General features: G+C 37.6%; 1 protein-coding gene across 1 annotated transcript in view; it reads left to right on the plus strand.

Moving 5' to 3' along the window:
* ksr2 (kinase suppressor of ras 2) overlaps positions 1–26,350 on the plus strand; it is a 137,456-nt gene continuing 111,106 nt past the window's right edge. Inside the window, exons 1-3 of the mRNA XM_088336947.1 lie at positions 1–393; positions 13,504–13,644; positions 17,991–18,141. Coding sequence (XP_088193073.1) covers positions 229–393; positions 13,504–13,644; positions 17,991–18,141 — 457 coding nt within the window. The 5' untranslated portion in view covers positions 1–228. The remainder of the gene's footprint in view (positions 394–13,503; positions 13,645–17,990; positions 18,142–26,350) is intronic.

Below are 26,350 nucleotides of genomic sequence, written 5' to 3' on the forward strand. Positions count from 1 at the left end.
CCATCGTCGGCTGGCATCACCTCACCGTGAGCTCCTCCTCCCTTCCTCCGATCCCCTCCTCCTCCTCCACCTCCTCCATCGGCACCGCGATGAGGAGGCACCATCATCCTCATCGGCGATGGAGCCGCTCCTAGCGCTCCTAGCGCTCCTAGCGCTCCTAGCTCTCCGTCGGACGTGAGGAACCGCCGCACGCACGGAGGAGAGGATCCAGATTCAGCGCGTGCGTGGATGGGAAGCATGGAGGACGAGAGCGCGCCCAAGGCGCAAAAGGCGCTGCAGCAATGCGAGCTGGTGCAGAACATGATCGACATCAGCATCTCCAGCCTGGAGGGCCTCAGGACCAAATGCGCCGCCTCCAACGACCTCACGCAAAAGGAGATGCGCACGCTGGAGGTGAGACGCCAAAAAATGCGACCGCGTGCGCGTGGGAGAGAGAGAGCCCGCGAACCGCGGCTAGCTAGCTTCCTTCTAGTATTGCGTAACTCGGTGCAGAAAATGGAAAAAAAAGGGGGGGGGGGGGGAGGGGGGCAGTTGTTCTCTGCAGGTGGTGGACATTAGAAGGTAAAGGAACCCCCCTCCGTCACCCCATACCCCACAGGTGTCAAAAAGGCGGCCCGCGGGCCGGATCAGGCCCGCTAAGGGATTGAATCCGGCCTGCGAGACAACACTCAGAGAAGCGCAGGAGAAAAACGAGCTGCTGGTTGAAATATGGCAACTTGATGTTGCCAAAGAAAGGTGCCTCGAACAAAGACACTATACTTGTATTTCTCTCTCTCTCTCTCTCTCTCTCTCTCTCTCTCTCTCTCTCTCTCTCTCTCTCTCTCTCTCTCTCTCTCTCTCTCTCTCTCTCTCTCTCTCTCTCTCTCTCTTTCTTTCCCACCCCTTTTCTCCCACTCTGTCTCTTTCACTCCCCGTGTCTCTCTTTTTCTCTTCCTTTGTTGCTCTTTGTCTCTTTCTCTCTCTGTGTCTTTTCAACTTTCTCTCTTTTCTCTTTCTCTCTTCCTCCCCTTCGCGCTTTCTTTTCTCTTTTCTCTCCTTCTGTCTTTCTATTTTTCGTTGGATTTCTTTCTTCCTCTCCCTTTCTTTCTCCGTCTCTCTCACAACTTTTTATCTCTTTTGTTTCTCACGCTCTCTCACTCTCTCTTTCTCTTCCTTTGTTGCTCTTTGTCTCTTTCTCTTTCTGTGTCTTTACAACTTTCTCTCTTTTCTCTTTCTCTCTTCCTACCCTTCGCGCTTTCTTTTCTCTTTTCTCTCCTTCTGTCTTTCTATTTCTCTTTGGATTTCTTTCTTCCTCTTCCTTTCTTTTCCCCTCTCACGACTTCTCTTTTTATCTCTTTTGTTTTTCACGCTCTATCCCTCTCTCTCTTTTTCTTTCTTTGTCTTTTTCATCCCTCTTTCTCTTATTTCTTTATCTCTCTTTTTCTTTCCCTTTAATCTACTCGTCCGGCCCCCGACAGAATGTTTGTTCTATTGTGTGGCCCCCGAGTTCAAATGAGTTTGACACCGTGCCCCCCCTCCTTGAGTTTGTTATGCAAGGAATATCCAAAATGTAGCAACGGTCTCGATTTTAAAGGGACAGTGTGTTTTATTTAGCGCCTCATAGTGGTAGAAACAATATTAATTTAAATCCCACGCATACCTGTCAACCTTAGCCACTTGCTCCCATTTATTCGTACTCTGCATTACTCCTCGATACACTTCACAGTTTTTCAGTATGTTTGCCACATTTTTCCCTACATTTTAGTACTTTTTCTATAATTTTCTGTATTTTTCAGTGCTTTTTAAAATATTCTTCTTTTTTCATACTTTTCAGTACTCATCAAAACGGGTTATTATATTTTACTACTTGTCACAGTTGCCATGGCGCCCAATTGGCCCCGCCCGCGTGGCACCAGTCGCAGCTCGTTGACGGATTCGCTTCCCTTCTATTTAAGCTCAGTGCTCTCACTCACCCTTTGTCAGTCCGTCAACGAACCTCTGCCCCGCAAGACGTGGGTTTTGACTCGGTCCTGTTTCCTGTTAGTATTTCCTGTCCGGTATTGTTCCCGTTTATTTTGTTCTGTTTAATATCAGTTTTCAGTTTTGTTCCTGTCTAGTTTGTCCTGTTTATTTTCGATACCTGGTTTTGATATCCATCCTGTCTGTCCCGTCCTGTCCGGTATCGACCCTATCTGTCTGATATCTGCTCGGGCAATCGGTATCGAGCTCGTCGGCCTCTGGATTCCTGTCATTCCACACCAGACTGCTGCCTAACGTGCATGACTCCCCATTTCCCGTAAAATAAAAGGCTTGTGTGAGAAACGTCACGCGTTTGGGTCCCGATCCTGTTCCGATTCATGACACTACTGCTTTACATAATCTTTTCTGTCATTTTTAAAGCACTTTTTCATTTTTTTTCAGTTTTTCCAGAGTACCAACTCTGCATTACTCTTTTCAATACCCTTCCCAGTTTTTCACTACTTTTGCCATACTTTTCACTATTTTCCCCTACTTTTATTTTTGAGAATTTTTCACAACTTTAAAAAAAAATCACTTCTTTTTCATACTTTTCAGTACTCTTCAAGACGGTTCATGAGTTTCACGACTGTTTTACATAATACTCCCCCTTATTCACCTTAATAAACCGTACAAACACAACGCGGCGCCTATTTACTCACAACAAGACAGACTATGTCAATTAAAAACACATATCATTTGTGTAAAGAAGTTTTATTTATGAAATAAACAACACAATAATTCTTTTAGCGTCTTCGTCAATTTAGTGTTGCTTATTGTCAGTGTTTACGTACATTTTTGTGTGTCTGCAACTGCCTCGGACGCCGATTGGCTGCTTGTCTCTTTTTAAACCCCCTGTCACCCGTTGTCAGTCCGTCTGCAAACCTCAGCTCACGCTAGGCAAGCTTTTTCGACCCTCACTCTCTCCTGTTCTGATTCCTGTTCGATCCCCGTTTCCCGTTTTCTGAACTTGTTTTTTTGTTCACCTGATTGGCTGCTAGTTTCTTTTTAAACCCCCTGTCACCCGTTGTCAGTCCATCTGCAAACCTCAGCTCACGCTAGGCAAGCTTTTTTGACCCTCACTCTCTCCTGTTCTGATTCCTGTTCCATTCCCGTTTCCCGTTTTCTGAACTTGTTTTTTTGTTCACCTGATTGGTTGCTAGTTTCTTTTTGAACCCCCTGTCACCCGTTGTCAGTCTGTCTGCAAACCTCAGCTCACGCTAGGCAAGCTTTTTTGACCCTCACTCTCTCCTGTTCTGATTCCTGTTCAATCCCCGTTTCCCGTTTTCTGAACTTGTTTTTTTGTTCACCTGATTGGCTGCTAGTTTCTTTTTAAACCCCCTGTCACCCGTTGTCAGTCCGTCTGCAAACTTCAGCTCACGCTAGGCAAGCTTTTTTGACCCTCACTCTCTCCTGTTCTGATTCCTGTTCGATTCCCGTTTCCCGTTTTCTGAACTTGTTTTTTTGTTCACCTGATTGGCTGCTAGTTTCTTTTTAAACCCCCTGTCACCCGTTGTCAGTCCGTCTGCAAACCTCAGCTCACGCTAGGCAAGCTTTTTCGACCCTCACTCTCTCCTGTTCTGATTCCTGTTCGATTCCCGTTTCCCGTGTTCTGAACTTGTTTTTTTGTTCACCTGATTGGCTGCTAGTTTCTTTTTAAACCCCCTGTCACCCGTTGTCAGTCCGTCTGCAAACCTCAGCTCACGCTAGGCAAGCTTTTTTGACCCTCACTCTCTCCTGTTCTGATTCCTGTTCCATTCCCGTTTCCCGTTTTCTGAACTTGTTTTTTTGTTCACCTGATTGGCTGCTAGTTTCTTTTTAAACCCCCTGTCACCCGTTGTCAGTCCGTCTGCAAACCTCAGCTCACGCTAGGCAAGCTTTTTCGACCCTCACTCTCTCCTGTTCTGATTCCTGTTCCATTCCCGTTTCCCGTTTTCTGAACTTGTTTTTTGTTCACCTGATTGGCTGCTAGTCTCTTTTTAAACCCCCTGTCACCCGTTGTCAGTCCGTCTGCAAACCTCAGCTCACGCTAGGCAAGCTTTTTTGACCCTCACTCTCTCCTGTTCTGATTCCTGTTCGATTCCCGTTTCCCGTTTTCTGAACTTGTTTTTTTGTTCACCTGATTGGCTGCTAGTTTCTTTTTAAACCCCCTGTCACCCGTTGTCAGTCCGTCTGCAAACCTCAGCTCACGCTAGGCAAGCTTTTTCGACCCTCACTCTCTCCTGTTCTGATTCCTGTTCGATTCCCGTTTCCCGTGTTCTGAACTTGTTTTTTTGTTCACCTGATTGGCTGCTAGTTTCTTTTTAAACCCCCTGTCACCCGTTGTCAGTCCGTCTGCAAACCTCAGCTCATGCTAGGCAAGCTTTTTCGACCCTCACTCTCTCCTGTTCTGATTCCTGTTCGATCCCCGTTTCCCGTTTTCTGAACTTGTTTTTTTGTTCACCTGATTGGCTGCTTGTCTCTTTTTAAACCCCCTGTCACCTGTTGTCAGTCCGTCTGCAAACCTCAGCTCACGCTAGGCAAGCTTTTTCGACTCTCACTCTCTCCTGTTCTGGTTCCTGTTCGATTCCCGTTTCCCGTTTTCTGAACTTGTTTTTTTGTTCACCTGATTGGCTGCTAGTTTCTTTTTAAACCCCCTGTCACCCGTTGTCAGTCCGTCTGCAAACCTCAGCTCACGCTAGGCAAGCTTTTTCGACCCTCACTCTCTCCTGTTCTGATTCCTGTTCGATTCCCGTTTCCCATTTTCTGAACTTGTTTTTTTGTTCACCTGATTGGCTGCTAGTTTCTTTTTAAACCCCCTGTCACCCGTTGTCAGTCCGTCTGCAAACCTCAGCTCACGCTAGGCAAGCTTTTTCGACCCTCACTCTCTCCTGTTCTGATTCCTGTTCGATTCCCGTTTCCCGTTTTCTGAACTTGTTTTTTGGTTCACCTGATTGGCTGCTAGTTTCTTTTTAAACCCCCTGTCACCCGTTGTCAGTCCGTCTGCAAACCTCAGCTCACGCTAGGCAGGCTTTTTTAACCCTCACTCTCTCCTGTTCTGATTCCTGTTCGATTCCCGTTTCCCGTTTTCTGAACTTGTTTTTTTGTTCACCTGATTGGCTGCTAGTTTCTTTTTAAACCCCCTGTCACCCGTTGTCAGTCCGTCTGCAAACCTCAGCTCACGCTAGGCAAGCATTTTCGACCCTCACTCTCTCCTGTTCTGATTCCTGTTCCATTCCCGTTTCCCGTTTTCTGAACTTGTTTTTTTGTTCACCTGATTGGCTGCTTGTCTCTTTTTAAACCCCCTGTCACCCGTTGTCAGTCCGTCTGCAAACCTCAGCTCACGCTAGGCAAGCTTTTTCGACCCTCACTCTCTCCTGTTCTGATTCCTGTTCCATTCCCGTTTCCCGTTTTCTGAACTTGTTTTTTTGTTCACCTGATTGGCTGCTAGTTTCTTTTTAAACCCCCTGTCACCCGTTGTCAGTCCGTCTGCAAACCTCAGCTCACGCTAGGCAAGCTTTTTTGACCCTCACTCTCTCCTGTTCTGATTCCTGTTTGATTCCCGTTTCCCGAACAAGTTTTTTTGTTCCCCTGTCCCGGCTACTTATCTGTTTTTTCCGCTCTCGACACCGCCATCGCTCGCCACAGAAATACCACTTCCGGCTCTGAGCAACCTGCTCCCCATGACCAGCGATCTCCGGCTCGTGTGTTCGCTTCTTTACAATAAAACTTGTGAGAAACGTTACACGAGTGGGTCCTGTCTCAGTTCTGGTCCTGACAGATTTGCGTGTTTACGTACATTTTGAGTGTGTTGATGTACATTTTCGTTCGTGTTTACTTACATTTTTGTGTGTTTTCATACATGTTTGTGTGCTTGAATTGACATACCGTATTTTCCGCACTATAAGGCGCACCGGGTAATAGGGCGCACCCCGAAAAAATAGTTTTTGGTCCTATTTTTGACATATATAAGACGCACCGGATTATAAGGCGCTACAATGGGAACGTGGACAAAACAGTCAGATGGTTCAGTCTGATTACCCCCTTAACATTCCCAAAGCTTGCAAAGACGTGTCGAGAACACGTGCGGATGCGATGTCCGTACGATGTCACTCGGAAGGTTAAAGAAATGCCAACCATTCCTTAGTTTCTATTTTCTTTTTCGCTCGCGACTTTACTGTGCATATGACAATAAACACTTGGAAATGAGTTGAATAAAAATAGACACTCCATTCCATCCATGATCTGCACCGCTTATCACAGAAACATCGAGTTCAGTCTGAAACAAGATACAGGGACAATATAAAACCCGGAGTAGCTCACCGAAGTCGTTGTGATCATAATAATGTGCAGCCAATGTCCTCTTATATCCGTGAGGGTAGTAAATCCAGGAGAATACAATATTCACAAATACAGAATAGAAAAAAATGCTTTCTCTATGCCGTCAGCCACGTGCTATACACATTCATCTTTTTCGGCCAATTGCAGGCTTTGTTTCGCCGTTTAAGCCAATGGCAGCCTGTAAATGATAAAAAGGATCCGCCCCTTGACCTCCGAATAACTTTAGCCAATAGTGATCGATTCAACTGATGATTGACACATCTTTTTCGGCCAATTGCAGGCTTTGTTTTGGCCTTCTAGCCTATCCGAGGCTCCGAATAACTTTAGCCAATAGTGATCAATTCAAATGATGATTGACACATTGGTTAGCCAATGAAACGCCGGTAAATCAATCCCAGCATACACTGCGGACTATTTCGCGTTCGGGGCAAAATCGAGTCGGCGGCTGCAAGTTAGTTGCAAGACTTTGCGACTTAATATTGATCCATATATAAGACGCACTGTATTATAAGGCGCATGGTCGGCTTTAGAAAAAAATAAAGGCTTTTAGGTGCGCCTTATAGTGCGGAAAATACGGTACATTTTTGTGTGTGTTTACGTATATTTCCGTACATGTTTATGTACGATTTTCGTGTTTTAAGTACGTTTTGATGTACATTTTTGTGCATGTTTAGTACTTTTATATATGTTTTTGTGAGTTTATGCAAATTTTAATGCCTAAAAATAATAATCTAAAAATTTCTGTGTGTTTACACACGCTTTCATACGTGTTTACGTACGATATGCGTGTTTACGTATGTTTTGAGTGTTTTGATGTACATTTTTCTGCCTATTTAGTACTTTTTTATGTGTTTTTACATCCGTTTTTGTAAAAATGTGAGTTGATGTAAATTTTAATGTCTGTTTATGTATGTTTTTCTGTGTGTTTACACACGCTTTCATACGCGTTTACATACATTTTTGTGTGTGTTTATCTATGTTTTGAGTGTGCTGATGCACATTTTTGTGCCTATTTAGTACTTTTATGTGTTTTTACATACGTTTTCGCGAGTTTATGCAAGTATTAATGCCTGCGTTTACGTACGTTTTTCTGTGTTTTCATACATTTTCATACGTGTTTGCGTACGTTTTTTGTGTGTTTATCTGAGTTTTGAGTGTGCTGATGTGCATTTTCGTTTACTTACTTTTTAATGTGTTTTTACCTGTTTTTGTGCTTGAATTTTTGTACGTTTTGTGTGTTTTTACGTATGTTTTTGTGCGTCTTTACGTGTTTTTGTACGTGTTTACGTACCCTTTTCATGCGCGTTTACTCTTGTTTTTGTGCGTATTTACGTACATTTTTGTTCTGCGTTTCCCTACGTTTTTATGGTGGTTACATGCGTTTTGTGTGTTTATGTATGTTTTTAAAGTAATAATAATATTGATAATTGTCAGGACCAGAGCAGAGACAGGACCCACTTGCGTTACGTTTTTCTCAGTTTTATTGGAAGAAAGGAAATGGTTGCACACACGATCCGGTGATCGTTGGGCGCGGGAAGCAGGTCGCTCTGAACGCGGAAGTGGAACTTCCGTGGCGAGGGATGTCGGTGTCGGGAACAGAAAAACGGGTCAGTAGCCAGGACAGGAGAGCAAAAAACGTGGTCGGGATCAGAAATGAGTCGAAAGCCAGGAGACGAGAGTAGACGTGGTCAAGATCAAAAACGGATTGTTATTCGGGACGGGAGAACAGACGTGGTCGAGATCAAAACAGGTCGGAATTCAGGACGGGAGAGCAGACGTTGTCGAGATCAAAGCAGATCGTAGCGGGAGACAAACAGGACCAAAAAACGGGACAGGGGGAAAAAGGGCTTGCCATGTAAAAACAGAGATTCGCAGACGGACCGACAAAATGGGACTGACAGGACAGAGTTTAAATACTGACAGGGAGCCAATCCGTCAACAAACTGCAGTAGGCCGGTCAGTAGGCGGGCAGGAGAGCAAAAAACGTGGTCGGGATCGGAAACGAGTCGAAACCCAGGGGAGGAGAGTAGACGTGGTCAGGATCAAAAAACGGGTCGAAGCCGGCGAACAGACGGGAGCAAAAACAGGTGGGAGTCAGGGTCGAAAATGACTTACCTAGTGTTCACTGAAGTTTGCAGACGGACTGACAAAAGGGGACAGAATGTAGTGGGTTTAAATAGGGACAGGGAGCCAATCAGAGTCCAAGGTAGTTGGCGGCAAAGGAGAAGCACATCTGTAATCATGACAGATAATAGTAATGATCAAAAAAATAATAATAATAATGGTACAGTACATTTTACTTCAAAGTAGAAAAGGGGACGGTATGTGAAGCAGATGATCAGAAATAGACAATTCTGAAAAAATGGGTTTTGAGACCAAATTTGAGGGTAGACAGGGTGACAGAATTACAGAAGTCAGGCGGCAATGAGTTCCAGAGCTGGGGGACAGAGCGGCCGAACGCTATGCTCCCCATGGAGCTGAGACGGGCCAGTTGGTATAGTGCGATGGAGGTAGGAGGAAGGTCTGAGGGTGTGGGATGGCGTGGTCCAAAAGGTAGGGAGGGGCAAGGTTGTGAATGGCCATGTAGAGAAGGAGTTGGTAGTTAGTGGCTGGAACTGGTCGATAGCCGGGACGGGAGAGCAAGAGCGGTATCGAGTCCAGAAAAGAAATCGGCAACAGGTATCAGGCAGGAAACAGGGCAAAACAGGTCGGTGGTCGGGATGGCAGATCAGGGCAGAAACGGGTCCAGAAACAGGTCGGCAACAGGTATCAGGCAGGAGAAAACAGGGCAGGAAAATGTCGGGAGGTATGAGCTTGCCTAGCTGGGAGCATAGGTTCGCAAACGGTCTGACGGCTTCCGAAAAAAAGAATCTCTGAACCAATCAGTGCTCAGGGCTGTTGCTGCCAATTGGGCAGGTGCCCTGAATCAGTAATCATGACAGAGGATGGCAGTGGTGAGGGTTGGGCAAAGACGTTACTTTTCACTATTTTCCCCTACTTCTTAGTACTTTTTCTATAATTTTCCTTTTTTTTTCAATTATTCTGTATACTCTTTTCTGTTTCTCACTATTTTTGCCATACTTTTTACTATTTTTCCTTGATTTTCAGTATTTTTTCTTACATTTTCAGGTCTTTTTAATACTCTTCAAGACAGTTCACTAGTTTCACTGATGTTTTACATAACATTCACCCCTTTTTAAGTACTTTTTAATGTTCTTTCGTACTCTGCAGTACTCTTCAAAACAGGTTATTATTTTTCACTAAAGCTTTACATAATTTATACCCTTACCCAGTACTTTTTAATATTTTTCAGTTTTTTGGTACTCTGCATTACTCTTTTCAATATGCTTCACAGTTTTTCAGTATGTTTGCCATACTTTCACTATTTTCCCCTACTTTTTAGTACTTTTTCTATAATTTTCTGTCTTTTTCTAAAATATCCTTTTTTTCATACTTTTCAGTACTCGTGAGAACAGGTTATTAAATTTCAATACTTGTCACGATTGCCATGGTTCCCTATTGTTCCCGTTTATTTTGTCCTGTTTAATATCGGTTTCCAGTTTCGTTCCCGTCTAGTTTGTCCTGTTTAATTTGGATATCCTGTTTTGATATCAATCCAGTCTGTCCCGTTGTTTAATTTCGGTTTCCAGTTTTGTTCCCGTCTAGTTTGTCCTGTTTATTTTCGATACCTTGTTTCAATATCAATCCTGTCTGCCCCGTTGTGTAATATCAGTTCCCAGTTTAGTTTCCGTCTAGTTTGTCCTGTTTAATTTCGATATCCTGTTTTGATATCAATCCTGTCTGTCCCGTTGTTTAGTATCGTTTTCCAGTTTTGTTCCCGTCTAGTTTTTCCTGTTTAATTTCGATACCCTGTTTTGATATCAACCCTGTCTGTCCCGTCCTGTCCGGTATCGACCCTATCCGTCCGATATCTGCTCGGCCAATTGGTGTCGATCTCGTCGGTCTCTGGATTCCTGTCTTTCCACATCAGACCGCTGTCTAACGTGCATGACTCCCCATTTCCCGTAAAATAAAAGACTTGTGTGAGTAACGTCACACGTCCGGTTCATGACACTTCTGGCTTTACATCATTTGCACCGCTTCTCTGTAATTTTTAAAGTACTTTTTCCATTTTTTTTCAGTTTTTCCAGAGTACAAACTCTGCATTACTCTTTTCAATACCCTTCACAGTTTTTCACTACTTTTGCCATACATTTCTCTATTTTCCCCTACTTTTGTTTTTGAGAATTTTTCAGAACTTTAAAAAAAAAAAATCACTTTTCATACTCTTCAGTACTCTTCAAGACGGTTCATTAGTTTCACTACTGTTTGAATGAATGAATGAATGAATAGTAGTAATGAGTAATAATAATGAGTAGTTTCACTACTGGTTTTTTTTCTGAACTTTTTTCAATACTTTTTAATATTATTTGTTTCTTTCATACTCTGCAGTACTCTTTCACTATTTTTCATGACCTTTAACATACTTTTCACTACTTTCCCCACTTTTTAGTACTTTTTTACAAGATTTTTCAGTACTTTTTAATATTCTTTTGCACTCTGCAGTACTCTATTTAATACAGTTCACTATTATTCAATTCCTCTGCCCAATTGTTCACTATTTTCCCCTACTTTTAAGTACTTTTTCTATCCTTTTCACAAATTTTCGGTACTTTTTTTCAGTAGTTTAAAAAATATTTTTCAGTTCTTTTTCATTCTTTTTTGGTACTCTTGAAGACAGGCTAGTATTTTTTACTACTATCTTACAAAATTTGCACCACTTTTCAGTACTTTTTACACTTTGCACAGTTTTTCACTACGTTTGCCATACTTTCCACTATTTTTTCCTTCTTTAGAGTACTTTTTGTATCATTTTCAATATTTTTCTGGACTTTTTTCAGTACTTATGAATATTCTATCGCACTCTGCAGTACTCTATTTAATACAGTTCACTATTATTCAATTCCTCTGCCCAATTGTTCACTATTTTCCCCTACTTTTAAGTACTTTTTCTATCCTTTTCACAAATTTTCTGTACTTTTTTTCAGTAGCTTAAAAAATATTTTTCAGTTCTTTTTCATTCTTTTTTGGTACTCTTGAAGACAGGCTAGTATTTTTTACTATTATCTAATTTGCACCACTTCTCAGTACTTTTTTCAGTATTTTTTAATATTTTCAGTCTGTGGTACTCTTTCAATACAGTTTTTTTACTACGTTTTCCATACTTTCCACTATTTTTTTCTTTAGAGTACTTTTTGTATTATTTTCAATATTTTTCTGGACTTTCTTCAGTACTTTTTAATATTCTTTCGCACTCTGCAGTACTCTATTTAATACAGTTCACTATTCATTAAATTTCTCTGCCCTATTGTTCACTATTTCCCCTAATTTTTAAGTACTTTTTCCTATCCTTTTCACTAATTTTCTGTTCTTTTTTTTCTTTTTGGTAGTCTTCGATACAGGTTCTTATTTTTATTACTGTTTTACATAATTAGCACCCTTTTTCAGTACCTTTATTAAGTATTTTTCAATATTTTTCAGTTCTCTTGTACTCTGCGGTAATCTTTTCAAAACACTTCAGAGTTTTTTTTTACTATGTTTGCCATTCTTTTCCCCACTTTTTCCATTATTTCCATTATTTTTCTGTACTTTTTCCAGTATTCTTAAATATTTTTCAGTTGTTTTATTTTCCGCAGTACACTTTTTAATACAGTTTTCCACTACGTTTGCCATAATTTTCACTCTTTTGCCCTTCTTTAGAATATTTTTTTATCATTTTAAATATTTTCTGTACTTTTTTTTAGTGCATTTTAATATTATTCCATTTTTTCATACTCTACAAAACAGGTCATGATTTTCAGTATTGTTTTGCATAGTTTTCACCCTTTTTTTCTTGTACTTTTTGATATTTTTTGTCATGATCCAGAACAGGATCAGGACCCAAACGCGTGACATTACTCACACAAGCCTTTTATTTTACGGGAAATGGGGAGTCATGCACGTTAGGCAGCAGTCTGGCATGAAATGATAGGAAGCCAGAGGCCGACGAGATCGATACTGATTGCCCGAGCTGATATCGGACAGATGGGGTCAATACTGGGCAGGACGGGACAGACAGGATAGATAATGAAACAGGATATCGAAAATAAACAGGACAAACTAGACAGGAACGAAAACTGAAGAGAAAAATAAACAGGACAAAAATAGACGGGAACGAAACTGGAAACTGATATTAAACAGGACAAAAATAAACGGGAATAATACCAGAGAGGGAATACCAACAGGAAAACAGGACCCAGTCAAAACCCACGTCTTGCGGGGCAGAGGTTCGTTGACAGACTGACAAAGGAAAAATGACAGCACTGAGCTTAAATAGACGGAAAGCCACACGGGCGGGGCCAATTGGGCGCCATGGCAACCGTGACAATTTTTCATTTTTTGTACTCTTATCAATAACTTTAACTGGTTTTCACTACGTTTGCAATAATTTTCAGTACGTTTTCTATCATTTTCAATATTTTTCTGTACTTTTTTCAGGAAAATTTGAATATTTTTCTGTTCTTATCGTACTCTGCAGTACTCTTTTCATTACCTTTCACTCTTTTCTACTATGTTTATTTTATCAAATAAATAACAGGGACATAATAGGGAATTTTACTTTTGAGTTGACTCCCTGATTTATATTATACAAGTTTTTCAATAACTCAATATTTGGTCATGTTGTGAGTGTCCCCATCATAGCCTCCTTCTTCATCTCATCTCATCTCATTAGCCGTACCGCTTATTCTCATTAGGGTCGCGGGGGGGCTGGAGCCCATCCCAGCCATCTCCGGGCAGTGGGCAGGGGACACCCTGAACTGGTTGCCAGCCAATCGCAGGGCACACAGGGACAGACAACTCATTCGCTCATTCACACCTAGGGACAATTTGGACCGGCCAATTCACCTGAAACGCATGTTTTTGGAACGTGGGAGGAAACCGGAGTGCCCGGAGGAAACCCACGCAAGCACGGGGAGAACATACAAACTCCGCACAGGAAATCTGGAACTGGATTTGAACCCACGACAGGTTCCCATGACATGAACTGTGCCGCACAAGCGCTAACCACTGCGCCACCGTGCTCCTTCTTATTTCTATTTAAAGCACAAGGTCAAACCATGATGCCGTGACCTTGTGTTTGTCCTTCAGGGCAAGCTGGTCAAGTACTTCAGCCGGCAACTCTCCTGGAAGCGCAAAGTGGCCGAGGAGGAGCGCAACGCCCAACTGGACGACTTCCCTCGCCTGGGACATTGGTTCCGCATCATCGACCTAAGGAAGGAGGTGGCGCAGGTGAGACCGAAGACCGACGTGGCAAAAAAAGTGGCTCCTGTAGAACCCAAAAAGTAGAATCGGCCTGAATGGCGGTGGTTGTAGGACCGGAAAGGAGGAATGGTCCAAGTGGCGTTCCTTGAGGAACCCCAACAAGAATAAGTGATCCTGGTTACAAACCCAAAAAGGGTAAATGATCCAAACGTTACCGATTGTAGAACCACAAAAAGGTAAAACATTACCCAAATGGGGACGGTTCTAGAACCCAAAAAGTAGTACCGGTCTTAGTGGTGTCGGTTGTAAAAACCCAAAAAGTGAAAAAAAAAAAAGTCCAAACATTGCCGCTTCTAGAACCCAAATGTAGCCTGGACCAAGTGGCGAAGGTTGTAGAACCCCAAAAAGTAAAAATCGTGATCATGGTTGCAAACCCAAAAAGGGGAAATGATCCAAACGTTGCCGATTGTAGAACCACAAACAAGTAAAAAATTGTCCAAGTGGTGACGGTTCTAGAACCCAAAAAGTAGGACTGGTCTTAGTGGTGTCGGTTGTAAAACACCCAAAAAGTGAAAAAAAAAAAAAAGTCCAAACGTTGCCGCTTCTACAACCCAAATGTAGCCTGGACCAAGTGGCGAAGGTTGTAGAACCCCAAAAAGTAAAAATCGTGATCATGGTTGCAAACCCAAAAAGGGGAAATGATCCAAACGTTGCCGATTGTAGAACCACAAACAAGTAAAAAAAATTGTCCAAGTGGTGACGGTTATAGAACCCAAAAAGTAGTACTGGTCTCAATGGTGTCGGTTGTAGAACCCCCAAAAAGTGAAAAAAAAAGTCCAAACGTTTATGGTTGTAGAACCACAAAAAAGTAAAACATTGTCCAAATTGCCACGAACCAGGAAAATAGTTTTGGAGCTAGTTGTGGAACTGATCCAAGTGGTGACATTTCTAGAACCCAAATGTAGACTGGTCCAAGTGACGTTGGCAGTAGAATCCCAAAAAAGTAAAAAATTGTGCAAGAGATGGCAGTTCTAGAACCACCAAATTGTAAAAAAAAAATGTTCCATGTGGCATGAGTTGTAAAACCCCCAAAAATATCGTTCCTCCAAGTGGTGAACCCAAAAAGTAGAACTGGTCTAAGTGGCGTGAGTTATAGAACCTCAAAAATTTAAACTGGTCCAAGTGGTGTTGGTTCTAGAACCACCAAAAAAGGGAAAAAATGTCGAATCTTTGCCGGTTATAGAACCCCAAAAAGTAGAAATGGTTTAAGTAACGCCCGTTGAGGAACCCCCAAAACTATAAGTGCTCCTGATTGCAAACCCAAAAAGGGGAAATGACCCAAGTGGTGCCGGTTGTAGAACCACAAAAAAATAAAAACTTGTCAGAGTGGCGCTGGTTGTAGAACCCAAAACACAAGAAAAGGTCCAAGTGGTGGCATTTGTAGTGTGACTGGTCCAAGTGTTGCCAGTTGTAGAACCCCAAAAAAGTGAAAAAAAATTGTCCAAACGTTGCCGGTTGTAGAACCACAAAAAAAGTAAAACATTGCCCAAATTGCCAGGGTAGTAGAACCAGGAAAATAGACATGGAGCTAGTTGTGGAACTGATCCAAGTAGTGTCATTTCTAGAACCCAAATGTAGACAGGTCCAAGTGGCGCTGGATGTAGAACCCCAAAAAGTAAAAATCATCCAAGAGGTGGACATCAAATTGTAAAAAAAAAATGTTCCATGTGGCGTGAGATGTGAAACCCCAAAAAGTATCAATCCTCCAAGCGGTATACCCAAAAAGTAGAACTGGTCCAAGTGGCGCCAGTTATAAAACCTCAAAAAATAGAACTGATGGGGTCGATACCGGGCAGGACGGGACAGACAGGATAGATAATGAAACAGGTTATCGAAAATAAACAGGACAAACTAGACGGGAACGAAAACTGGAGAGAAAAATAAACAGGACAAAAATAGACGGGAACGAAACTGGAAACTGATATTAAACAGGACAAAAATAAACGGGAATAATACCAGGAAGACAGGACCAAGTCAAAACCCACGTCTTGCGGGGCAGAGGGTGGTTGACAGACTGACAAAGGAAAAATGACAGCACTGAGCTTAAATAGACGGAAAGCCACACGGGCGGGGCCAATTGGGCGCCCTGGCAACCGTGACAATTTTTCATTTTTTGTACTCTATCAATACGTTTAACTGGTTTTCACTACGTTTGCAATACTTTTCTGTACGTTTCCTATCATTTTCAATATTTTTCTGTACTTTTTTCAGGAAAATTTGAATATTTTTCTGTTTTTATCGTACTCTGCAGTACCCATTTCATTACCTTTCACTCTTTTCTACTATGTTTATTTTATATTAATCAAAATAATGATTCATTTCTGAATGGGGGAAATTGTATTTGCGTCCCAAAACTGGCCACTAGAGGGCATCTGACACCAGGAACCATTGTGACTAACAAAATACTTTTATACTAAACTGAAACAAAACTAAAACTGCTCATAAATGTAAAGAAAAGATACCAAACCTGACCACTAGAGGGCACCCGACACCAGGCACAGATGTGTAACAATACTTCAATAATAATAACAAAAACATTTAAAATATATAAAACGGTTAATAAATGCAAGACCATAACGGGCCACTAGAGGGCACCAAATACTAGCCACTGATGAGAGTAACAAAACCTCAGTAAAGATTATACTAAACAACCCGATAATAAATGTAAAATTGGCCGCTAGAGGGCATCCGGTACCAGGCACAGATGAGTAACAATACCTCAAAAATGATAATAACAAAATAAAAAAAATAAAAATGCTACCAAGTGTAAAAATAACAATCCAAAAACTGGCCACTAGAGGGCACCATATACCAGTTACGGATAAGTGTAACAATACCTTAACAATGATGATACTAAACCGAAAAATACATTTCTAAAAATAACAAATGTAATAAAAATACAGGCACTGGTGTGAGTGGAAACAGTTTAAAGGGACAGTGTGTAACATTAAAAAAAAAACTCATTCACTGAAAAAAAAAAAATATCGATGTGAAATTGTGAGTACTAGGCAAAAATACAGAGATCATTTGGCACTGGTTTTCCTTTGCATTATACAACAGCGCCCTCTAGTGATGAAATATCAAACACTCTGACTTTAACTCTACTTTTCATAATTAAAAATCTGTTCTGTTTCTCGTTTTGGTTTTCAGATGATTTATTATTATAATATTTTTCAGATTATTTTGTTTTTGTTTGGCTTTTTTTATTTCTCAGAAACGTTTTTTTCAGGTTTTTTTCCCCCCGAAATTATCATCTTTTCAGCTTTTCATCACATAAACATTTAAAAGTATTTAAAAAACGTTGGTGGTATTGGAAGTTTTTTCTCGGAAATTGGATTTCTAATTGTCTTACAATACTTTATGTTTTCATATATTTATCAGCTATGGGTCCCAAAGCTTGCAGTGTTGCTAAAGGGAAAAGCAAAAACATGATAACCATGGAATCGAAGCTTGTCACGAGCAAGAAATACAAAGAAGCCGCGCGAATGGGTGTAACCAATCTTCGATCGATTGGTAAACATCTTTCTAGTCATCGATACGATATAGCATTTCTTGTACTGTATTTATGAGGTATGGGTCTCAAAGCTTGCAGTGATGCTAAAGGGAAAAGCAAAAACATGATAACCATGGAATCGAAGCTTGTCACTAGCAAGAAATACAAAGAAGCCGCACGAATGGGTGTAACTGATCTTCAATCGATGTTACTAATCGGCGATACGATACTGTATTTCTTGTACTGTATTTGATATGGGTCTCAAAGCTTGCAGTGATGCTAAAGGGAAAAGCAAAAACATGATAACCATGGAATCGAAGCTTGTCACTAGCAAGAAATACAAAGAAGCCACACAAATGGGTGTAACTGATCTTCAATCGATGTTACTAATCGGCGATACGATACTGTATTTCTTGTACTGTATTTGATATGGGTCTCAAAGCTTGCAGTGATGCTAAAGGGAAAAGCAAAAACATGATAACCATGGAATCGAAGCTGGTCACGAGCAAGAAATAGAAAAATAGCCGCACGAATGGGTGTAACCGATCTTTGATCGATTGGTAAACAAATCGGCAATACGATACTGTATGTTTTGTACTGTATTTACTAGGTATGGGTCTCAAAGCTTGCAGTGATGCTAAAGGGAGAAGCAAAATCATGACAACCAGGGAAACAAAACTCGAAGCAGGCTCGTGCATGATTACATTTACTAAGGAATATAGCTGCAACCAATCGACCATCAGGAAAATAAGAAGAACCTCCAATAAGAAATAAGAAATATAAATTAAAAAAATGCGAATAATTGGTATATTTTTGTCAGGATTTGAGTCCGGCGGGCGTGACCCTGGAGGGCCTCTTAGAGATGAGCGAGCCTCAGGTTTGCCAACTGCTGCAAAAATTCGGCGCCACCGTCGAGGAATGCGCCCGCCTCAACGCTTCCCTCGCCAGCCTGCGGAGGGCGCACCAGCTCGGTGAGTGCCAACACTCAAAAAAGAAGAAGAAGAGCAAGCGTTGTCGTGCGCTTTTGTCACGTGGACGGTGCTGCAGAGGCAGCTCTGATCTTCACTCACTTTTACATTTTATTTATATATAAATCAAGGTTTTTTAACAAAGTATACTAAAAAGTACTCAAAAGTATAAAATCATACTAAAAGTACGGAAAAAGTCGTGTAAAGTACTGAAAATTTTTCAAGTATTGTAATATATGATAAAAATATTGAAAAGGATGTCAATGTACTAAATAATCTTAAAAAGTACTGAAAAAGTATTTAAAAAAAAAACTAAAATTACAAGTATGGAAAAAGTACAAAAATAGAGTAAATTACTGAAAAGTACTCAAAAGTATCAAAGGGCTGCAATGTATGAAAAAAAAATTACTAAAAGTATGTTAAAGTACTGAATAGTCTTTAAAATACTAAAGAAGTATGAAAATATACAAATGTACTGTGAAAAAGGTAAAAAATGTATTAAAGAATGTAAAGAGGTACTCAAAAGTACTCAAAAGTATTGTAAAGTTTAAAAAAATCCTGAAAAATAGTTAAAAAAAAAACACATAAAAGAGTTAAAAATATACTGAATAGTAAAAAGAACGTACTCAAAAGTATAAAAATATACTAAAAGTATGGAAAAAGTAGTATAAATTACTGAAAATGATTACAAATACTGTAATATATGAAAAAAAATATTGAGGCTTAAGAATTACTGTAAAAGTACTTGAAAAAAAAACTAAAATTACAAGTAACGGGAAACGTACAAAACTACAGTAAATGACCAAAAAGTACTCAAAGGTATTAAAGGGCTGCAATGTATGGAAAAAAATACCAAAAATAATGTTAAAGTACTGAATAGTCTTGAAAATATACAAAAGTACTGTAAAAAATGTACTAAAGAATATAAAGAGGTGCTCAAAAGTACTGTAAAGTATAAGTAGTTAAAAACATAAAAGAGTAAAAAATATACTGAAAAGTAAAACGAACATGCTAAAAAGTATATAAAAATATACAAAAAAGTACCAAATTACTGTAAAGTACTAAAAAGTATAAAATTCTAAATAAATAAAAATATGTATAAGTACTAAATAGTCTTAAAAAGTGCTGAAAAAGTATTTAAAAAATAACTAAAATTACAAAGATGGAAAAAATACAAAACTACAAAATTACCGAAAAGTACTCAAGAGTATTAAAGAGCTGCAATATATGAAAACAAAACTACTAAAAAAGTATGTTAAAGTATTGAAAAGTCTTAAAAATACTAAAGACGTATGAAAATATAGAAAAGTACTGTAAAAAATGTACTAAAGAATTTAAAGAGGTACTCAAAAGTATAAAAAGTACTGTAAACTATCAAAAAAATCCTGAAAAGTAGTTAAAAAAACATTAAAGAGTAAAAAATATACTGAAAAGTAAAAAAAAAAAAAACGTACTCAAAAGTATATAAATATACTAAAAAGTACCAAATTAGTGTAAAGTACTAAAAAGTATAAAATTTTACTCAAAAGTATAAAAATGCTAAATACATAAAAGTATGTTAAAGTACTGAATAGTCTAAAAAATACCAAAGACGTATGAAAATATACAAAAGTACTGTAAAAAATGTACTAAAGAATATAAAGAGGTACTCAAAAGTATAAAAAGTACTGTAAACTATCAAAAAAATCCTGAAAAGTAGTTAAAAAACATTAAAGAGTAAAAAATATACTGAAAAGTAAAAAAAAAAAAACGTACTCAAAAGTATATAAATATACTAAAAAGTACCAAATTAGTGTAAAGTACTAAAAAGTATAAAATTTTACTCAAAAGTATAAAAATGCTAAATACATAAAAGTATGTTGAAGTACTGAATAGTCTAAAAAATACCAAAGAAGTATGAAAATATACAAAAGTACTGTTAAAAAAGTACTGAAGGATATAAAGAGGTACTCAAAAGTACTCAAAAGTACTGTAAAGTATCAAAAAATCCTGAAAAGTACTTAAAAAAAATAAGGGAGTAAAAAATATACTGAAAAGTAAAAAGAATGTACTCAAAAGTATACGAATATATTAAAAAGTACCAAATTAGTGTAAAGTACGAAAAAACATAAAAGGTTACTCAAAAGTATTAAAAGTGCTAAATACATCAAAGTATGTTTAAGTACCAAATCGTCTTAAAAAGTGTTGAAAAAGTGAAAATGAAATATACAAAAAGTACTGTAAAACAAATTTTTAAAAGTAAAACGTACTGAAAAGTATTTAAAAGGTACTAAAAAGTACTGTATTGTATGAAAAAGTAAAGAAAATTAATTGAAAGTGATAAATATACTAAAAAGTAAGAAAACTAGTGTAAAGTACCTATAAGTATGGAAACGTTTAAAAAATGTTGTAATATACGAAGAAAAAAAATACTGAAAAGAATGCTAAAGTACTATATAGTCTTCAAAAGTATTGAAAAGTATAAAAATGTCAAACAAATGTAAAAAAAGTAAAAAATGTATTGAATAGTATAAAAAAGGTACTAAAAAGTACTGTAAGGTATGAAAAAAGTAAGAAAAAGTAGTAAAGAAATGTAAGAAAGTGATAAATGTACTAAAAAGTGTAAAAATGTATTCAAAAGTATGAAAAAGTAGTAAAAAACAACAGTTAAAACGTGAAAATATACCAAAAAGTATAATACAGGTACTATAAAGCATAAAGGTACTGTAAACTATGAGAAAGTAAAGAATAAAAAAGTATATAAAAAAAAAAGAATTGAATGATATTGAAAAGTACTCAAACTTGTGAAAATAGACAAAAAGTACTACAAAGTATGGAAAAAGTACTGAAAAGATTGAGAAAGTAAAAAGTATAAAACAATAGTGAAAAGTATGAAAAAGTATTAAAAGCGCAGTAGTATATGAAAGAAATACTCAGAAGTATGTTTAAGGTCTAAATAGTTTTAAAAAGTACTGAAAAAGTATGAAAATATACAAAAATTTTACCTAAGGAAAAAGTACAAAACTAGTGCAAAATACTGTCAAGAATGAAAAAGTATTAAAAGTGCAGTAGTATATGAAAGAAATACAGAAAAGTATGTTAAAATACTAGATATTTTAAATAGTACTATAAAAGTATGAAAATATTCAAAAACTACTGTAAAAACTAAAAAAGAAATGTACTGAGAAGTATAACGAGGTATTCAAAAGTATAAAAAGTACGGGAAAGAATGAAAAAGTATTCAAAGTGCTGTAAAATATGAAAAAAAGATTGTAAAGTATGTTATAGTACTAGATAGTCTTAAAAAGTATGAAATTATACTAAAATTATACGTAAGGTAAAAGTACAAAACGAGTGTAAAATACTGAAAAGTAGGAAAAAGTATTAAAAGTGCAGTAGTACATGAAAAAAATACTGAAAAGTATGTTAAAATACTAGATATTTTTAGATAGTACTAAAAATATGAAAATATTCAATAACTACTGTAAAAAGTAAAAAAGAAATGTACTGAAAAGTATAACGAGATATTCAAAAGCATAAAAAATACTGTAAAGTATGTTGTATTAAAGTATTAAAAATGCTGTAATATATGAAAAAATATCGTAAAGTATGTTATAGTACTAGATAATCTTATATAGTACAAAACAAAGTATGAAAATATACTAAAATTATACGTAAGGAAAAAGTACAAAACCAGTGTAAAATACTTAAAAGTAGGAAAAAGTACTACATCGTCTAATAGTACTATAAAAGTATGAAAATATAGTAAAATTATACGTAAGGAAAAAGTACAAAACCAGTGTAAAATACTTAAAAGTAGGAAAAAGTACTACATCGTCTAATAGTACTATAAAAGTATGAAAATATAGTAAAATTATACGTAAGGAAAAAGTACAAAACCAGTGTAAAATACTTAAAAGTAGGAAAAAGTACTACATCGTCTAATAGTACTATAAAAGTATGAAAATATACTAAAATTATACGTAAGGAAACAGTACAAAACTAGTGTAAAATACTGAAAAGTAGGAAAAAGTACTACATCGTCTAATAGTACTATAAAAGTATGAAAATATACTAAAATCATACGTAAGGAAAAAGTACAATATTGTGTAAAATATTGAAATGTAGGAAAAAGTACTATATCGTCTTAAATAGTACTATAAAAGTATGAAAATATACAAAAATTATACGTAAGGAAAACGTACAGAACGAGTGTAAAATATTGAAATGTAGGAAAAAGTACTAGATCGTCTTAAATAGTACCAGAGAAGTATCAAAATATACTAAAATTACTTTTTAGTACCTTTATACCATCAGTACATGTTTTACCTTTCAGGGTTTTTTTTTTACTACGTTTCAGGACTTTTTCATTCTTTCCTGTACTTTTTATACTTTTGAATACCTCGTTATACTTTTCAGTACCTTTCTTTTTTACTTTTTACAGTAGTTTTTGAATATTGTCATACTTCTATAGTACTATTTAAGACGATCTAGTACTTTTTCCAACATTTCAATATTTTACACTCGTTTTGTACTTTTTCCTTATGTATAATTTTAATATATTTTCATACTTTTATAGAACTATTTAAGACGATGTAGTACTTTTTCCTACTTTTCAGTATTTTATGCTAGTTTTGTACTTTTTCCTTACGTATAATTTTAGTATATTTTCATACTTTTATAGTACTATTAGACGATGTAGTACTTTTTTCTACTTTTAAGTATTTTACACTGGTTTTGTACTGTTTCCTTACGTATAATTTTAGTATATTTTCATACTTTTATAGTACTATTAGACGATGTAGTACTTTTTCCTACTTTTAAGTATTTTACACTGGTTGTGTACTTTTTCCTTACGAATAATTTTAGTATATTTTCTTACCTTTTATAGTACTGTTAGACGATGTAGTACTTTTTCCTACTTTTAAGTATTTTACACTGGTTTTGTACTTTTTCCTCACGTATAATTTTACTATATTTTCATACTTTTATAGTACTATTAGACGATGTAGTACTTTTTCCTACTTTTAAGTATTTTACACTGGTTTTGTACTGTTTCCTTACGTATAATTTTAGTATATTTTCATACTTTTATAGTACTATTAGACGATGTAGTACTTTTTCCTACTTTTAAGTATTTTACACTGGTTGTGTACTTTTTCCTTACGAATAATTTTAGTATATTTTCTTACCTTTTATAGTACTGTTAGACGATGTAGTACTTTTTCCTACTTTTAAGTATTTTACACTGGTTTTGTACTTTTTCCTCACGTATAATTTTACTATATTTTCATACTTTTATAGTACTATTAGACGATGTAGTACTTTTTCCTACTTTTAAGTATTTTACACTGGTTTTGTACTGTTTCCTTACGTATAATTTTAGTATATTTTCATACTTTTATAGTACTATTAGACGATGTAGTACTTTTTCCTACTTTTCAGTATTTTACACTGGTTTTGTACTTTTTCCTCACGTATAATTTTACTATATTTTCATACTTTTATATTACTATTAGACGATGTAGTACTTTTTCCTACTTTTAAGTCTTTTACACTGGTTTTGTACTTTTTCCTTACGTATAATTTTAGTATATTTTCATATATTTATAGTACTATTAGACGATGTAGTACTTTTTCCTACTTTTAAGTATTTTACACTGGTTTTGTACTTTTTCCTTACGTACTCAAAAGTATTTGAAAAATCGTAAATAAGGTGATAAATGTACTAAAAAGTATAAAGATAGTGATCCGATAATACACACTGTCCCTTTAAGTATTCTTCATAGGTGCGTTCAGGTGACTTTTGTTTTGCAATGCGCATGCGCACAAGCCCCGCTGAATGTCATACTGTCATTTTGAGTTGAGCGGCTAGGAGGCGACAAAGACCCGATTTTAGAATCTGCTGCAGTGGCATCAAAAGACCAAAAGGGGGCAGTAACGTAACGCGTCAATGTAGTTGTTTCTCTTGGGCTTTTTAGCAGAAGTTGAAAAGGCAAAACGGGAAGTCCGACTCATTCAATTGGGCGAAGTCTTGACGGTGGGCGCCATTTTCTCATCAGTATTCGTCAAATAAGGTTGCTTGGAGCAGGGGGTGTCAAAGGTGTGGCCCGTTCGCCAGATCAGGGTCGCCGACAGAGACACACACAAAGAGAAAGAGGCAAACAACCACCTGCAGTTTTTAATATGTCCGCTTGATGTCACCAAATGCTCGTGCCACTCCCCAGACGACTGTAGGATTCTTTCTGTCTCTTTCTTTCTTTCTTTCTTTCTTTCTTTCTTTCTTTCTTTCTTTCTTTCTTTCTTTCTTTCTTTCTTTCTTTCTCTTAAATTCTCAATTTTCTTTCTCTCTCTCCCTTTCTCTTGATTCATCTTCCCTTTCTTTTTTATAGTTTTCTTCTTTTTTCTTTAATCCTTTCTTCTTCCTACCTTTTCTTTTTTGTTCTTTTTAAGTTTTCACTTTCTTATTAAGTTCTTCCCTTTTAGCTTTTTTCTTTATTCTTTGCTTCTTTTTTTCCATTCTTTTTTATTTTCATTTTTTCATTATTTTCGCTGTCCCCTTTTTCCTTTTCTTTCTCCAGTTTTTTCTTTTTTCTTTAGTCGTTCCTTATTTTCGTGTTACTTTTATTTTGTTTGCGATTTCAGTTTTTTTTTCTTCTTAGTTTTTTCCTTTCTTTTCTTTATTCCTTCCTTCTTTTTTCCATTCTTTTTTCTTTCCCCTTTTCATTCATTTCGCTACCTCTTCTCTGTTATTTATGTTTTCGTTTTTTTCAGTTTTCATCCTTTTTGTAATCCTTCCTTCTTTCTTTCCTTATATTTTAAAGATTCTTTTTACATTTTCTTTCTCTTCTGCTTTCTTTTTTTTTATTCATTCCTTGATTTCAACAATCTTTTTTCTTTTCCATTTTTTCAATCCTTTTCACTCTTTTTTGTCTTCTTTTCTCCTCTCCCTATTCTTTTTCTTTCATCTTTTTTTCTTTCTTTCCTTATATCTATTTTCTTTATTCCTTCCCTCTTTTTTCTCTTGGAACCCCCCAAAAAACAAAAATCTTGCAAAAGGCAAAATAAAACCACAGAAACTTTGAGTTAGGTTAAAAAGGTTAGGTTGAAAAAAAACGCATCATACACAATTAAAAAAATATAATTTCGAAGGAGATATAGTAGTAGAATATTGGATAATTCTTGACTCAGTTCCAAAATAGCCTATTGGAGACCCCTTCCATACAGCCTATTAAGCCACGCCCACCAGGTCCTAGATCCATTTTCTAGCTAACATACATCTTCGTCCCAGCAAATGTCAAACTTCTCATCTCGTTTGCTCGTTTTCAAAACCTTCGGAGGAACCCAGATGACGGATACGTACGTCGGCGGACCGATCGATAATGTCGGGATGTCTTTGAACGCAACACCCCCCCTCTTCCGAACCGTCCCGATTGACGGATATGCACGTCGGTGGCAAGCGACGGGCGGAGTCTCGCGGACGGATCGATAAGGCGCTTTTTAGCGCTCGAGCGTCACCAAAGCGGGGATGTCTTTGAACGCAACGCCCCCCCCCCCCCAGCTCGTTAAAGGGACGGCGCCAGAAGGTCCTTAAACGAATGACTGAGCGCGCTCGCTCATAGAATTCAGATAGAGGGGAAGGGCCTTTAAAGGTCTGCTCTGGTTTATAAAGCAAAGGAGCTTCTCCGATCCGATAGAATGGGGAGGTGTGCGCTCTCTAGATACATGTGTCCTACCGGGCCCCTTACGTTCCACCCATAAACCTATAAAGTATGAAAAAAGTATGTGAAAGTAAGTTCCCTGATTAGAACGGGTCACTTGCAGTCCAAAAACCTGTTGAAAACAGGTCACTTCTGGTTGGAAAACGGGCACTTTTAGTTTGAAACATTCCCTTCTGGTTCAAAACAGGTTACTTCTGGTGAAATCATGTCTTTTTTGGTTAGAAATGGTAACTTCTGGATCCAAAACAGGCACTTCCGGTTCAGAACAGGTTACTTCCTGTCATTCCCTGGTTAAGTCAAGTCTTTTTCAATTTGAAACGGTCACTTTGGGTCCAAAAACAGGCACTTCCGGTTCAGAACAGGTTACTTCCGGTCACTCTGGTGAAATCAAGTCTTTTACGGTTTGAAACGGTCACTTCAGGTCCCAAAACAGGCACTTCCGGTTCAGAACAGGTTACTTCCTGTCACTCCCTGGTGAAGTCATGTCTCTTTCAATTTAAAACAGTCACTTC

Source organism: Urocampus carinirostris, chromosome 5 (assembly GCF_059441175.1).
Source record: "Urocampus carinirostris isolate Australia breed hairy pipefish chromosome 5, RoL_Ucar_1.0, whole genome shotgun sequence".
Lineage (NCBI taxonomy): Eukaryota > Metazoa > Chordata > Actinopteri > Syngnathiformes > Syngnathidae > Urocampus > Urocampus carinirostris.